General features: G+C 44.0%; 1 protein-coding gene across 7 annotated transcripts in view; it reads left to right on the plus strand.

The window, feature by feature from the left end:
• Positions 1–14,895, plus strand: part of LOC112252249 (A-kinase anchor protein 13-like) — a 180,438-nt gene that overhangs the window by 139,688 nt on the left and 25,855 nt on the right. For 5 of the 7 annotated variants that reach the window (XM_042323078.1, XM_042323076.1, XM_042323079.1 and 2 more), the window contains exons 9-15: positions 546–633; positions 4,585–4,700; positions 9,301–9,686; positions 10,299–10,355; positions 10,790–10,849; positions 13,630–13,789; positions 14,004–14,109. In XM_042323078.1, coding sequence (XP_042179012.1) covers positions 546–633; positions 4,585–4,700; positions 9,301–9,686; positions 10,299–10,355; positions 10,790–10,849; positions 13,630–13,789; positions 14,004–14,109 — 973 coding nt within the window. The remainder of the gene's footprint in view (positions 1–545; positions 634–4,584; positions 4,701–9,300; positions 9,687–10,298; positions 10,356–10,789; positions 10,850–13,629; positions 13,790–14,003; positions 14,110–14,895) is intronic. The other 2 variants (XM_042323081.1, XM_042323082.1) reach the window with 2 other exon arrangements.

Genomic DNA, 14,895 nt, shown 5'->3' on the forward strand with positions numbered 1-14,895 from the left:
GTAGCAGACCTGGGCCCATGGGATAGGCCAGATGTGGGCCTGGCAAGTCAGATTGCGGCACAGTCCCACTGTTTGTGGTCTTTTATTCACGTGATTAGATTCTCTCTACACCCAGGAATGTATTTCTTCTCTCCCCCATATGCAAGTCTGGGTTCTGTGGTAGGGAAAATGGTTCTGTGGTAGGGAAAATGGTTCTGTGGTAGGGAAAATGGTTCTGTGGTAGGGAAAATGGTTCTGTGGTAGGGAAAATGGGGTCTTCCAAAGTAGAGGCCATCAATGTTAATGTCCTGAGACTAACACTACTGTAAGTCTGTCTGACTGTTCATACACAACCAACCAGCCATGACAATGTGGTTGAGAATACTAGGAATTCTTCTCAGAATCTTGGGGTTTATGAAAATAGAACATTCGGAGAAACGGGCAGTTGGTGAATATCCAGTAGTGGTTTTGTCTCTCAAAAACGACAAATGTTTACCCTCTACATTGCTGAAGACATCTGTTGTATAAGTTCAGTCTTGTTGATCCCAAATGTCTTCTGTTTACAGATCCACAAAGAGAAGGAGTCATTTTACCCTGTCCAGCCCTGCACAGATCCCACACTGCAGGTGAAAACCACGATCCCAGAATGCACAGGTAAGAACGAGTCAAAATATGATGCCGTACTGTAGATGAGGCTAAGGGAACTTACATACAGATCTGTTAGTCAAAGGAACTCTGTCTTCAAGGCAGCTTGTCAGGGGAATTTGTATTGACAATTTCCAGCCATGGCATTGCCAGTGTTGAGTTTTCTTTTCTGCCAGGTAGTCACTAATCATTGGGGGTTATATAAGATAGAGAGGAGCATAAATGAAGATTAGGAGGGTTGTCAGAGTTCCAGAGGTCCTTGCTTGGATCATGGAAGAGCATTTGCCAGAATGTAATTTGATTTCTGGAGGATCTCAGTTGGAAAGGCGAGGTTGTAACTTGATTTCAGAGGATTAAGACATACTGTAGAGGAGAGAGCAGCGCTTTGTAGGAGGAGAGAGAGAGGCTTAGGGCGTTTTCACACACAGTTCTGAGCGATAGTTCGAATCATTTAGATTATTTGTTACATTGTATTTTTTTTCATTTGGTCCAGTTGTTTTCACATTGCCAAATATCAAGCAAACTAAAATGCCTAAACAAAAACACATTCAGGCAAGTAATTGACTCATTTTGTTGTAGCCTATGCTGCCCAATGAGGCCTATGCAATCTCAAAGGCCATATCGCATTTTGCGCATTCCATATCTCAAAACCATATCAAGTATCTCTGTTGCAAAATAGTTTATATTGAGCGCAAATTTTTGAGTTGAGAAATAAAAATGATACCTACAGAAAGCTGAGAACTATGATAGCTGTGGTTTCCTCACAATTGGATGTTAAAATGTTATACAATAAGAACACTTGACTTGTTTTTATCCTGGAACATAAATGTTTTCCCAGGAAAGGAGAGAGAGTGGATTGCTCCACACAGCAGTGAAACAGGCACAGGGGCAGGCAGACACTTTCTTTACAGGAATTATGAAGTTAATGGACTTGACTTTTAGACCAAATCATGGTTTTAGCCTCCTAAACAATTGTTTTTTTAAAAGTAAGGTGACCATATAGATAGAATGTGCAGCTCGCACCAATGCCACCAATTAAGAATTGAACTTGCACAGTCAAGTCAAAGGGTAGAAAACGGCAACTAAATAGTCCCAGTCTGGTAAGGTCATTGATGCAGATAAGATGGGTATGGAATGGCACGGCTTTCTTTGAATCTTATCCCTACTGTACCATGTGTCCCTTCGGTATCACTGCACCCCTTTGCTTGGCAGGCCAGGCATGCAGCACACTGTGCAGCTCACGAACAAGGCTACCCTACCTCTGCTACCTTTGATATCTGAAGAAGATGTTGCTCATTATTTCATAGGATTTAGACTACTGTTCACATCTGTGCAGAGATTAGTTGCCATTAAGTAAGATTTCGCTGACATAAACTCGGCAAAAAAAGATATATCCCTTTTTCAAGACCCTGTCTTTCAAAGATAATTAGTAAAAATCCAAATAACTTCACATCAAATTAAATGTTATTTGTCACATACACATGGTTAGCCGATGTTAATGCGAGTGTAGCGAAATGCTTGTGCTTCTAGTTCCGACAATGCAGTAATAACCAACAAGTAATCTAACCTAACAATTCCACAACTACTACCTTATACACACAAGTGTAAAGGGATAAGAATATGTACATAAAGATATATGAATGAGTGCTGGTACAGAACGGCATAGGCAAGATGCAGTAGATGGTATCGAGTACAGTATATACATATGAGATGAGTAATGTAGGGTATGTAAACATAAAAGTGGCATAGTTTAAAGTGGCTAGTGATACATGTATTACATAAAGATGGCAAGATGCAGTAGATGATATAGAGTACTGTATATACATATACATATGAGACGAGTAATGTAGGGTATGTAAACATTATATTAAGTGGCATTGTTTAAAGTGGCTAGTGATACATTTTTTTTACATCAACTTCCATTATTAAAGTGGCTGGAGTTGAGTCAGTATGTTGGCAGCAGCCACTCAATGTTAGTGGTGGCTGTTTAACAGTCTGATGGCCTTGAGATAGAAGCTGTTTTTCAATCTCTCGGCCCCTGCTTTGATGCACCTGTACTGACCTCGCCTTCTGGATGATAGTGGGGTGAATAGGCAGTGGCTCAGGTGGTTGTTGTCCTTGATGATCTTTATGGCCTTCCTGTGACATCGGGTGGTGTAGGTGTCCTGGAGTGCAGGTAGTTTGCCCCCGGTGATGCGTTGGGCAGACCGCACCACCCTCTGGAGAGCCCTGCGGTTGCAAGCTGTGCAGTTGCTGTAACAGGCGGTGATACAGCCCAACAGGATGCTCACAATTGCATCTGTAAAAGTTTGTGAGGGCTTTAGGGGACAAGACAAATTTCTTCAGCCCCCTGAGGTTGAAGCGACGCCATTGTGCCTTTTTCTCCACACTGTCTGTGTGGGTGGACCATTTCAGATAGTCAGTGATGTGTACACCGAGGAACTTGAAGCTTTTCACCTTCTCCACTGCGGTACCGTCAATGTGGATAGGGGCGTGCTCCCTCTGTTGTTTCCTGAAGTCGATGAACAGCTCCTTTGTTTTGTTGACATTGAGTGAGAGGTTATTTTCCTTGCACCACTCTCCCAGGGCCATCACCTCCTCCCTGTAGGCTGTCTCGTCATTGTTGGTAATCAGACTTACTACTGTTGTGTCATCTGACAAACTTGATGATTGGTTGATGATTGAGTTGGAGGTGTGCATGGCCACGCAGTCATGGGTAAACAGGGAGTACAGAGGGGACTGAGCACACACCCTTGTGGGGCCCCTGTGTTGAGGATCAGTGAAGTGGAGGTGTTGTTTCCTACCTTCACCACCTGGGGGGTGGCCCGTCAGGAACTCCAGGACCCAGTTGCACAGGGTACAACTGCATCTGTACTGAGAGGTCAGTACAGATGCATCAAAAGCTGGGACTGAGAGACTAAAACCAGCTTCTATCTTAAGGCCATCAGACTTCTAAATAGCCATCACTAGCCGGCTTCCACCCGGTTACGCAACCCTGCACCTTAGAGGTTGCTGCCCTCTATACATTGACTTGGAATCACTGGCCACTTTAATAATGGAACCCTAGTCACTTTAATAATGTTTACATACTGCTTTACTTGTCTCATATGTACTGTATTCTATTCTACTGTGTTTTAGTCAATTTTATAGTTGTGAATCGTTTTTAGATACTACTGCACTGTTAGATACTACTGCACTGTTGGAGCTAGGAATACAAACATTTCGCTACACCTGCTATAACATCTGCTAAATATGTGTATGTGACCAATAATATTTGATTTGATTTGATCATAGCCTAAAAAGATCTCCAAATCACTGTATCTTGTGTTTATCTATGCGCTTCCCTTCGCTTTAGGCAACTTTCACTTCCACTGTTCCACTGGTTGCGAGGGCAAACAATGACAAAACAACAACCCACTCATACAGTATACTCATAGAATAAAATCCTTTCTGACATCAACATCCTGCCCAAAAGGATTGCAACTAGTGATGCAATTATGTTTTGCAGCACATTTTTCTTACTGATCATTTGAATGTGTTGTGATCAAAGTGGTGAATCTGGCCCAATTCTCTTAGAAAATGTGACCTTGATGATCAATCTTTCTGTTGTGTTTTGATATTGAAAAATCTGATTGTCTTTTAAAGCCTGTTGACTTGGGACTCCTGAGTGGCGCAGAGGTCTAAGGCACTGCATCTCAGTGCCAGAGGCGTCGCTATAGTACCTCGTTCGAATCCAGGCTGTATCACATCTGGCTGTGATTGGTAGTCCCATAGGGCAGCACACAATTGACTCTGCATTGGCTGGAGTATGCTGTCATTGTACATAAGAATGTGTTCTTTACTGACTTGCCTAGTTAAATAAAAGGTTCAATTTAAAAAATAACAATACAATTAAATACGTGCTGCCTTGCCATGGTAAATATCTGACTCTAATCTTAATACCAATTTTCTCTTTCCCAGAATTCCCAGTATCCCCATGCTCAGAGATTGTTGGAGGCTCTGTGTCGACCACCGGTGCCCTGCGGGACTCTGTCAGTGATTTGGACAGTCTGGGAGAGGAAGGTGTCTTCAGAAAGGTGAGATCAGGACACTGGAACGAGACATTCCCTTTACAGTCACAACACCGTCAAAGAAGAAGAGTAAGCCTGTGTCTTGAGTGGCTATGACATGATAGCATACGAGTATATTACAAGTCAGTTATCCTATAACACAAACAACATGGTCTATGACTTTATGTTGGATGTTTCTGGTGATATATTTCCATATAATTCCCAGCTCCTCTATTCGTTAGTTTATGTTTTGGCCTCTGGCCCCCACCTCCAGTCCACAGCAGACTGGTCAGCTTGCCTGTTCCATGTAACATCAGCAGCCTACCATGAGCACTCCTTCCTGGGCCAGCTAACTCATTATGACCTCATCCCCCTCGCTCGCTCATTCCTCCCCTGCCCTGCCCCCCACCCTTTTTTTTTTGCTGCGGCATAATGGCACTCCAATGCAATTTCACATAACAGCCTTGGTCCTCATTTCTTGTTTCTTGTGGATAAATATTGATTTTGGCATTTAATTCTAAAGGCCATAGAACCATTGAAGAACATATTCATAAATGGCAAGAAGGACAGTCAAAAAATAAATAATAAGAAACAAGATTTTGTGTCTGTTCTAAATCAGGAAATATATACAGTGCATTTGGAAAGTATTCAGACCCCTTGACTTTTTCCACATTTTGTTACATTACAGCCGTATTCTGAAATTGATAAAATCATTTTTCCCTCATCAATCTACACACAATACCCCGTAATGACAAAGCAGAAACTGTTTTTTAGAATTTTTTGCAAATGTATCAAACAAAATAAAACATTTACACAAGTATTCAGGCCCTTTACTCAGTACTTTGTTGAAGCACCTTTGGCAGGCGTTACGGCCTTGAGTCTTCTTGGGTATGACGCTACAAGCTTGGCATACCTGTATTTGGGAGTTTCTCCCATTCTTCTCTGCAGATCCTCTCAAGCTCCATCAGGTTGGATGGGGAGCGTCTCTGCACAACTAATTTCAGGTCTATCCCGAGATATTAGAATGAGTTCAAGTCTGGGCTCTGGCTGGGCCACTCAAGGACATTTAGAGACTTGTCCCGAAGTGACTCCTGCATTGTCTTGGCTGTGTGCTAAGGGTCGTTGTCCTGTTGGAAGGTGAACCTTCGCCCCAGTCCTGAGCGCTCCGGAGCAGGTTTTCATCAAGGATCTCTCTGTACTTTGCTCCGTTCATCTTTTCCTGGATCCTGACTAGTCTCCCAATCTCTGCTGCTGAAAAACATCCCAACAGCATAATGCTGCCACCACCATGCTTCACCGTAGGGATGGTGCCAGGTTTCCTCCAGATGTGACGCTTGGAATTCAGGCCAAAGAGTTCAATCTTGGTTCATCAGACCAGAGAATCATTGTTTTTCATGGTCTGAGAGTCTTTTAAATGCCTTTTGGCAAACTCCAAGCAGACTGTCATGTGCCTTTTTCTGAGGAGTGGCTTCCATCTGGTCACTCTACCATAAAGACCTGATTGGAGGAGTGCTGCAGAGATTGTTGTCTTTCTGGAAGTTTCTTCCATCTCCACAGAGGAACTCTGGAGCTCAGAATGACCATTGGGTTCTTGGTCAGCTCCCTGACCAAGGACCTTCTCCCCCGATTGCTCAGTATGGCTGGGCAGCAAGCTCTAGGAATAGGCCACTGTGTTCTTTGGGACCTTCAATGCTGCAGAAATGTTTTTGTACCCTTCCCCAGATCTGTGCCTCGACACAATCCTGCCTTGGACCTCTACGGACAATGCCTCATGGCTTGGTTTTTGCTCTGACATGCACTGTCAACTGTGGACCTTATATAGACAGATGTGTGCCTTTCCAAATCATGTCCAATCAATTGAATTTACCACAGGTGGACTCCAATCAAGTTGTAGAACCATCTCAGGGATGATCAATGGAAACAGGATGCACCTGAGCTCAATTTCGAGTCTCATAGCAAAGGGTCTGAATAGTTATATAAATAAAGTATATATATATTTTTTTAAATAACACATTTGCAAAAATGTCTAAAAACTGATTTTCCCTTTGTCATTATGGGGTATTGTGTGTAGATTCACGAAAAGAAAACCTAATTTTATATATTTTAGAATAAGGCTGTATCGTAACAAAATGTGGAAAAGTCAAGGGGTCTGAATCCTTTCCGAATGCACTGTACACCTTTTTTTTGGTTAGTCACAAAACAATCTTCATGCTTCCATTTGTTTTTTAAAAACCCGGTACCGGTTACCTTCAGACGAGTTCTGAGACAGTTTTAGGGTCGTAGAGCAAAACAGAGGGGTTCGTGAGAATCTCCCCTTTCCATTAGTTTGTGCCGACCCCTCCCCCCATCAACCAACTCTAGGGGGTTAAACACTATTATTCCACACAGAGTGATTCCGTGCAACATATTATGTGACTTGTTAGGCAAAGTTTTACTCCTGAACTTATTTAGGCTTGTCATAACAAAGGGGTTGAATACTTATTGACTCAAGACATTTTCATGTTTTATTCATTTGTAACCATTTCTAAAAATGTAATTCCACTTTAACATTCTGGGGTATTGTGTGTAGACCAGTGACACAAAATTTCAATTGAATCCATGTCAAATTCAGGCTGGTCAAGGGGTGTGAATACTTTCTAAAGGCACTGTATCTCCCCTCTAACTACTCCCAGACCTGTCTCTGCCCCTCCGCCATTATGCAATAGATTTTGAAAGTTCGAGTGAACTCAGCACTTTGGACAGACACAGTCAGTGACCAAAAAAGGACCTGTTACAATTAGACTTTCACTACTCAAAGGCCCTTTAAAACAATCCTTCAAATCCATTTTTTAAGCTAAGTTTTTAGCTGTGTGTGTGTGTGTGTGTGTGTGTGTGTGTGTGTGTGTGTGTGTGTGTGTGTGTGTGTGTGTGTGTGTGTGTGTGTGTGTGTGTGTGTGTGTGTGTGTGTGTGTGTGTGTGTGTGTGTGTGTGTGTGTGACTGCGTGTGGGTCTTGTAGGCAAAATTAGTATAGTGGTTATTACATGTGTTTTCATGTTAGATTTTAACGTTTTATTTTAAACTTATTTTAGTTTGTTAGATTTGAGACTTGATTTACTAGTTTTTATTTAGTTTTAGTTTGATAACAACATTTCTATTTCGTTTTATTATTTAATTTCTGTTTTAGTGTTAGGGACAGAAAGTAGCCTATGCGTGGGAGGCTAGGAGCTATTTATGTGTTGTAGGCCTATAGTCTTTTTGGGGGGGGATGCCACTTCTTGCTGCTGAGGGGCAGTAATACATTAGGTGATGGGCCAAGACCATAGACTTGGATAAACATAACATCTCTGTATCTGTGCCATGAGGCAAGCTAATGCAGGGGTTGGATGAAAGTTGGATGCCAGAGGATTCAGTATGCATGCGAAGAGCTCACGCAGTAACTTCAGGAGGACCTGTGCCAACTATTTTGCAACAGTAATTGACTGCAAGTGTGCCTCAAGGCAAGTCGCCACATCAATCAGTGAATGGCTGACAGTTTGAAGTTGGTTTGGTTGGATTGCGAACGGCTCCATCAACTTCACAAGCTGTTCTAGATTGGCTCAGTTACTTCCTGTACTCGCCCTCAGATTTCTTGACTGTTAGCTCGTGATAGATAAGGATAGTGATGCACAAGCTACGCCTATTTGAAACATCGGCATCAACTGGCAGCATTTACCGCCAGATTCAGAAGCTCAAAAACCCCATTACCAAAAAAGCTTGAAATCCCCTTTTAGATTTTTGTCCTGAGTGTAGAAGAAAAAAACTAAACTTAATTTATGATGGTTTTTATTTTATTTTAATTTGTTTACAGTCAAATAGACTAGTTTCAGCATAGTTTTCTTTTTCAAATGTTTTAATATCATTTTACTAAATAGTTTTTCCAATTTTAGTTCTTGTTTTAGTTTCAGTTTTCATTTACTATAATAACCTTGCCTATAGGTGTGTGTTTGTGTAGACAGTGTTAGCTGGTTGACTGCTGCTCTGCTGCATGAGCTCAGGAAGGGTGACTCATTTGTTCTGGAAGCTGATATTCTATGGCCTGGTCCTCATAAAGGGGCCTGCATGATTATGCTCTGAGCCACAGTGGCCGTCCGTTAGCTCACCACCCGCTTGCACGCCCACTACTGGACAATGTGAAAACTAATGATACAGTCCCAATGGAAATCATCTGCAGCCTGCCTGCCTGCCGGCCTCCCTAAAGGGTGTGTGTGTGTTTCTGTTGTTATGTAACCTTTTATAGGGCTGGAAAGAACTCTCTCTCCCAGCAGCATGTCTCTCTCTCACTGCCTTGCCCTTTCCCCTCGCCACACTGAAGGCTGCAGTAAGCTCAGACTAAAGGCAGCTCAGACCGGTCATCAGGTCTAACCTCACTGGCATACAAGACAGGACATTAGGTCAAAACTGACTACCTTGACAATAGATACAGATTTATTTAGCTTTCACACCTTTAGTATAATTTATGTTTTTAGCTTTGTTTTTGGTGTAAAACAAAGTGCCCCTTACCCAAATGTGTTAGCTGAAATGTGCAATTCCAAATCCTTCCACAATGCCATTCAGTTGACTTTGACTGCAGTGGGTAACAGTGACTTTCTGTATTCTCTCTGTCCAAAGGGAGAAGAGGCTGTGACTAGGCCAAGTGAAAGCAACAGTGGTGTGTCGGTGTCCTTCTCCTCCATAGACGACGTGGCCAGTGTGGGTCCCCTCAGCGCCAGCTCCCAGGGCAGTGTGGGTCCTCTCAGTGTCTCCTCCCAGGGCAGAGTGGGTCCCGCTTGGGCGGGGGCAGGGGTGTTGAGCACTAGGGCCAGTTGGAGTGCCGGAGACGCCTGGCAGACGACAGGGAGGGGGGGAGAGGAGGACGAGAGGAAAGACAAGCTGACAGAGGTGCCTGTGTGCTCCGCTATCCTGCGCTCCTCTATCCGCTCGCTCTCTCCATTCCGCCGGCACAGCTGGGGCCCGGGGAAGAATCCTGCAGGAGACACAGACATGAACCAACGCAGGTGAGTCCTCTTAACCCTACACACTGACCTCTAACTCAACACACTCACTACCCTATAGTACATACCCAGGAAGGATAGCTATGGATGAGTGGTGAAAAGTCATAATCTGGGTGAACCATAAGCCTCCAACTCCTACAGTATCCTGACTTGTCCTCGGTATGATGATATCTATTGGGGAGTCACTTGAGACAGTAGTACCCTGGGAAGTGCAGTCTGCAGGGATGAGACTGACAGAGACTTGCTTTCCGAGGACTGGTCCTCATACGGCCTCAAGTTCAGACACTTTGTGTTTGTGTGTCAGTGGGCCACTGTTTGTGTGTGTGAGCGCATGTGTATGTAGATATTTGTCTCTGTGTGTATTTAATCCATGATTTTCCCTCAGGGGGCCTTATACAGTACAGTTAGATAAGCCTGGAGGCACCTCTGTGTCAGTGGACTTTGTGGGAAAGACCTGGTCCAGGTCAAAGGTTAAACACTGTTATTTTTATTGGCACCATTTTCCTTTTTATTCATTATCACCCATGTGATCATGTTCTGTACTGTCAGTGCTCTCATCTCTCTCTGTTCATCCCATCTTTTCTGTCCTCTCCTCATCTCTCCATCTCTTCTCAGTTTATTGCAAGGTCAAGGGGAAGGGAAACCTCGAAAGCCAACATTTCATAGGAGAAGGTACCACACAGTTATTCCTCACTGTTTCCATTCTGACTCTCCCTGGTGTGTCACTGCCAAGCTGTGTTTTAATTACAGGAAGGAAATGTCAAATGCATTGCTACCTATATTGAGCACTCCCTAATCAAATCAAATTGTATTTTATGTGCCTTATGCAATGGAAAAATCATTTCTAAAACATATAAAGAATGAAGACAGTGAAAACTTTATTTCTCTCCAATATGATATGTATCAAGACACCTCAATGGAAAAAAAAACCTTCCCCATTAACTCACCCCTTTGACCATCACATCTCACCCTGAAATAACATCACCCTTTCCCTTCTGCTCCTGTCTGTCTCCTCTCCTCTCCTCTCCTCTCCTGTCCTCTCCCCTACCCTCCTCTCCTCTCCCCTCCCTTTCCATCCCTCTCCCTCCCTGGCTTCTCCCTGTCAGTATGAGCTGGTGTCCCTCCAACGTCCCCCCTCCCCACCTGGAACAGATTGATAGCAGAAGGTATGCCATCACCGTGTCAACTAATAGCTTAAGAGGACAAACACACAAACAAAATGAAATAAATAAAAAGAGAGGAAGAGGCCTCTGCATGTTCTCTGTTCTGTGCATGTCTGTGTCTGGCTTGGTGTGTCTCTGGCTTGGTGTGTCTCTGACTTGGTGTGTCTCTGGCTTGGTGTGTCTCTGGCTTGGTGTGTCTCTGGCTTGGTGTGTCTCTGGCTTGGTGTGTCTCTGACTTGGTGTGTCTCTGGCTTGGTGTGTCTCTGGCTTGGTGTGTCTCTGGCTTGGTGTGTCTCTGGCTTGGTGTGTCTCTGGCTTGGTGTGTCTCTGGCTTGGTGTGTCTCTGACTTGGTGTGTCTCTGGCTTGGTGTGTCTCTGACTTGGTGTGTCTCTGGCTTGGTGTGTCTCTGGCTTGGTGTGTCTCTGGCTTGGTGTGTCTCTGGCTTGGTGTGTCTCTGGCTTGGTGTGTCTCTGGCTTGGTGTGTCTCTGGCTTGGTGTGTCTCTGGCTTGGTGTGTCTCTGACTTGGTGTGTCTCTGGCTTGGTGTGTCTCTGGCTTGGTGTGTCTCTGGCTTGGTGTGTCTCTGGCTTGGTGTGTCTCTGGCTTGGTGTGTCTCTGGCTTGGTGTGTCTCTGGCTTGGTGTGTCTCTGGCTTGGTGTGTCTCTGGCTTGGTGTGTCTCTGGCTTGGTGTGTCTCTGACTTGGTGTGTCTCTGGCTTGGTGTGTCTCTGGCTTGGTGTGTCTCTGGCTTGGTGTGTCTCTGACTTGGTGTGTCTCTGACTTGGTGTGTCTCTGGCTTGGTGTGTCTCTGGCTTGGTGTGTCTCTGACTTGGTGTGTCTCTGACTTGGTGTGTCTCTGGCTTGGTGTGTCTCTGGCTTGGTGTGTCTCTGGCTTGGTGTGTCTCTGGCTTGGTGTGTCTCTGACTTGGTGTGTCTCTGACTTGGTGTGTCTCTGGCTTGGTGTGTCTCTGGCTTGGTGTGTCTCTGGCTTGGTGTGTCTCTGGCTTGGTGTGTCTCTGGCTTGGTGTGTCTCTGGCTTGGTGTGTCTCTGGCTTGGTGTGTCTCTGACTTGGTGTGTCTCTGGCTTGGTGTGTCTCTGGCTTGGTGTGTCTCTGACTTGGTGTGTCTCTGGCTTGGTGTGTCTCTGGCTTGGTGTGTCTCTGGCTTGGTGTGTCTCTGACTTGGTGTGTCTCTGACTTGGTGTGTCTCTGACTTGGTGTGTCTCTGGCTTGGTGTGTCTCTGACTTGGTGTGTCTCTGGCTTGGTGTGTCTCTGACTTGGTGTGTCTCTGGCTTGGTGTGTCTCTGGCTTGGTGTGTCTCTGACTTGGTGTGTCTCTGACTTGGTGTGTCTCTGACTTGGTGTGTCTCTGACTTGGTGTGTCTCTGACTTGGTGTGTCTCTGGCTTGGTGTGTCTCTGACTTGGTGTGTCTCTGGCTTGGTGTGTCTCTGGCTTGGTGTGTCTCTGACTTGGTGTGTCTCTGACTTGGTGTGTCTCTGACTTGGTGTGTCTCTGACTTGGTGTCTCTGACTTGGTGTGTCTCTGACTTGGTGTGTCTCTGACTTGGTGTGTCTCTGACTTGGTGTGTCTCTGACTTGGTGTGTCTCTGACTTGGTGTATGCTTTGTCACTGCTGCCGTTGCTCTCTCTTTGTCTTATTCACCTTGTTGGTCAGTTGTGGTCGGCCTCAGCGATGCACAGTCACTTATCTTCTTCCCCTCTTTCTCTCTCTGTATCTCTCTCTCTCTCTTCTGAGACAAGGAAGCTAGAATTTAGAGAGGAAGCATCAAGCATCTTTAGAACAATAGTATTATACTGCTACACTGCTTGTTAACTATTGCAAAGATTAGAATGACTAATATAGTCATCATCATCATCAGTGAGCCAGACAGGTGAGTTATGGTTTTAGTTCTGTTCATCTCGCTTAGCCAGACAGCTTCAGTGAGAGGATCAATTGACACACAGCTAGAAAGAGATAACAGATCTGTTGTACTCTAATAGTGAATGCTGATTTCTTATGCATTCATAAATTACACAAGTATGGTCTCAAAGGAGTTTATTTGTCGCCTATTATTTAACATGCTACACTTTTTAATCAAGTTAACTAGGTTGTTTAACTGATTTGAAGCTTGGGAATTGTATTTATATGTTTATTTTACTTCAGTTATTTCCCCCTTACATTTGTGTTTAGGTTTACATGTATGTTTCTTCCTGTTTGTGCTGGTGTTCATATGTATTTTCTTTGTCTATACATGCTTTTCCTCTTTTCTGTATCTCATCATCTCCTCACTGCAGGGATCTAGTTAAAGGACAAATCCACTCAAAAAATACATTTCGTTATTTTTTTTCATTAGTTCACTGTCAAGTTTTCAAGATATCAAGATGTGCAAAACGCATCATCATCATGATGTGGCAAGTGACCCTTTGCTTCTTGAAAATCGAATGTCTTCAAAACGTAACTGCTGACATGCAAAACATTTAGGGACTGTATCAACAGTGGACTAATTAAAAAATATATATATTGTTTTGGAGTGGATTTTTCCTTTAACTGTGTATATCTGTATGTACTTGTGCACTCCACTTGTGTGGTTTCAGTTTTGAAATAACTGATTGTGTCATCATTTCTGGAGCATGAAGATCTGCTGGGTGTGAGTTCACTTCCTGCCAAGGGTTTAAAGATCTCACAGGGTGTTTGTATCTACTGTCCCTAAACAAATTACCACATCTATCACCAGAAACACCAGTGGAGTGTTCTTTCACTAACATGGTATTGTTTTGTCTGCAGTTACAGTTTGGAGGGTCTGGCTGGAGAGGAGGATGCTGGGAAGATCTCCTCTGGTGTGGGAACTGTTGCGCGTCTGGACAGTGAGGAGAGGGGCTCGCTTCTGTCCCTAACAGAGGAGCAGGAGTCAGACCTGGGAGACTACAGCAGCCTCGACAGCCAGGTAACCCTCACACACTATACTGTCCAGGCGTATCTTTACCATAGAGGTCCTGTGTTTTGCTTGCACAATGACTTGCACTTGCACTGAATCAATGAATCTTCGTACCATCCCATGTAGACTGGTTCTCTCTATGCACAGTAGTTCATGTTTTATTTTCAGCTCGCTGATCTCTCTCTCTCTCTCTCTCTCTCTCTCTCTCTCTCCTTTATTTCAGAAATCAGGTAGAGTTCTGCCTGTGAGACACAGCTGTCCCTCCATTCCTCACCAAGCACTCACCAAGTCGGTGTCCATGCTGGCCATCAGTCACAGAGACCTGGACGGTGAGGGTCACTTTAACACTCTCTCTGGGTTACTCTCTCTCTCTCCCTCTTTCTGTGTGGTGACATGGTGGTACACAAGGCCAGGGCATGTACCCACAAAGCGTCTCAGAGTAAGAGTGCCGATCTAGGATCAGTTTAGCCTTTTTATTTATTTATTTTTATTTTACCTTTATTTAACCAGGTAGGCAAGTTGAGAACAAGTTCTCATTTACAATTGCGACCTGGCCAAGATAAAGCAAAGCAGTTCGACAGATACAACGACACAGAGTTACACATGGAGTAAAACAAACATACAGTCAATAATACAGTATAAACAAGTCTATATACGATGTGAGCAAATGAGGTGAGAAGGGAGGTAAAGGCAAAAAAGGCCATGGTGGCAAAGTAAATACAATATAGCAAGTAAAACACTGGAATGGTAGTTTTGCAATGGAAGAATGTGCAAAGTAGAAATAAAAATAATGGGGTGCAAAGGAGCAAAATAAATAAATAAATAAAATACAGTTGGGAAAGAGGTAGTTGTTTGGGCTAAATTATAGGTGGGCTATGTACAGGTGCAGTAATCTGTGAGCTGCTCTGACAGTTGGTGCTTAAAGCTAGTGAGGGAGATAAGTGTTTCCAGTTTCAGAGATTTTTGTAGTTCGTTCCAGTCATAGGCAGCAGAGAACTGGAAGGAGAGGCGGTCAAAGAAAGAATTGGTTTTGGGGGTGACTAGAGAGATATACCTGCTGGAGCGTGTGCTACAGGTGGGAGATGCTATGGTGACCAGCGAGCTGAGATAAGGGG

Source organism: Oncorhynchus tshawytscha, linkage group LG06 (assembly GCF_018296145.1).
Source record: "Oncorhynchus tshawytscha isolate Ot180627B linkage group LG06, Otsh_v2.0, whole genome shotgun sequence".
Lineage (NCBI taxonomy): Eukaryota > Metazoa > Chordata > Actinopteri > Salmoniformes > Salmonidae > Oncorhynchus > Oncorhynchus tshawytscha.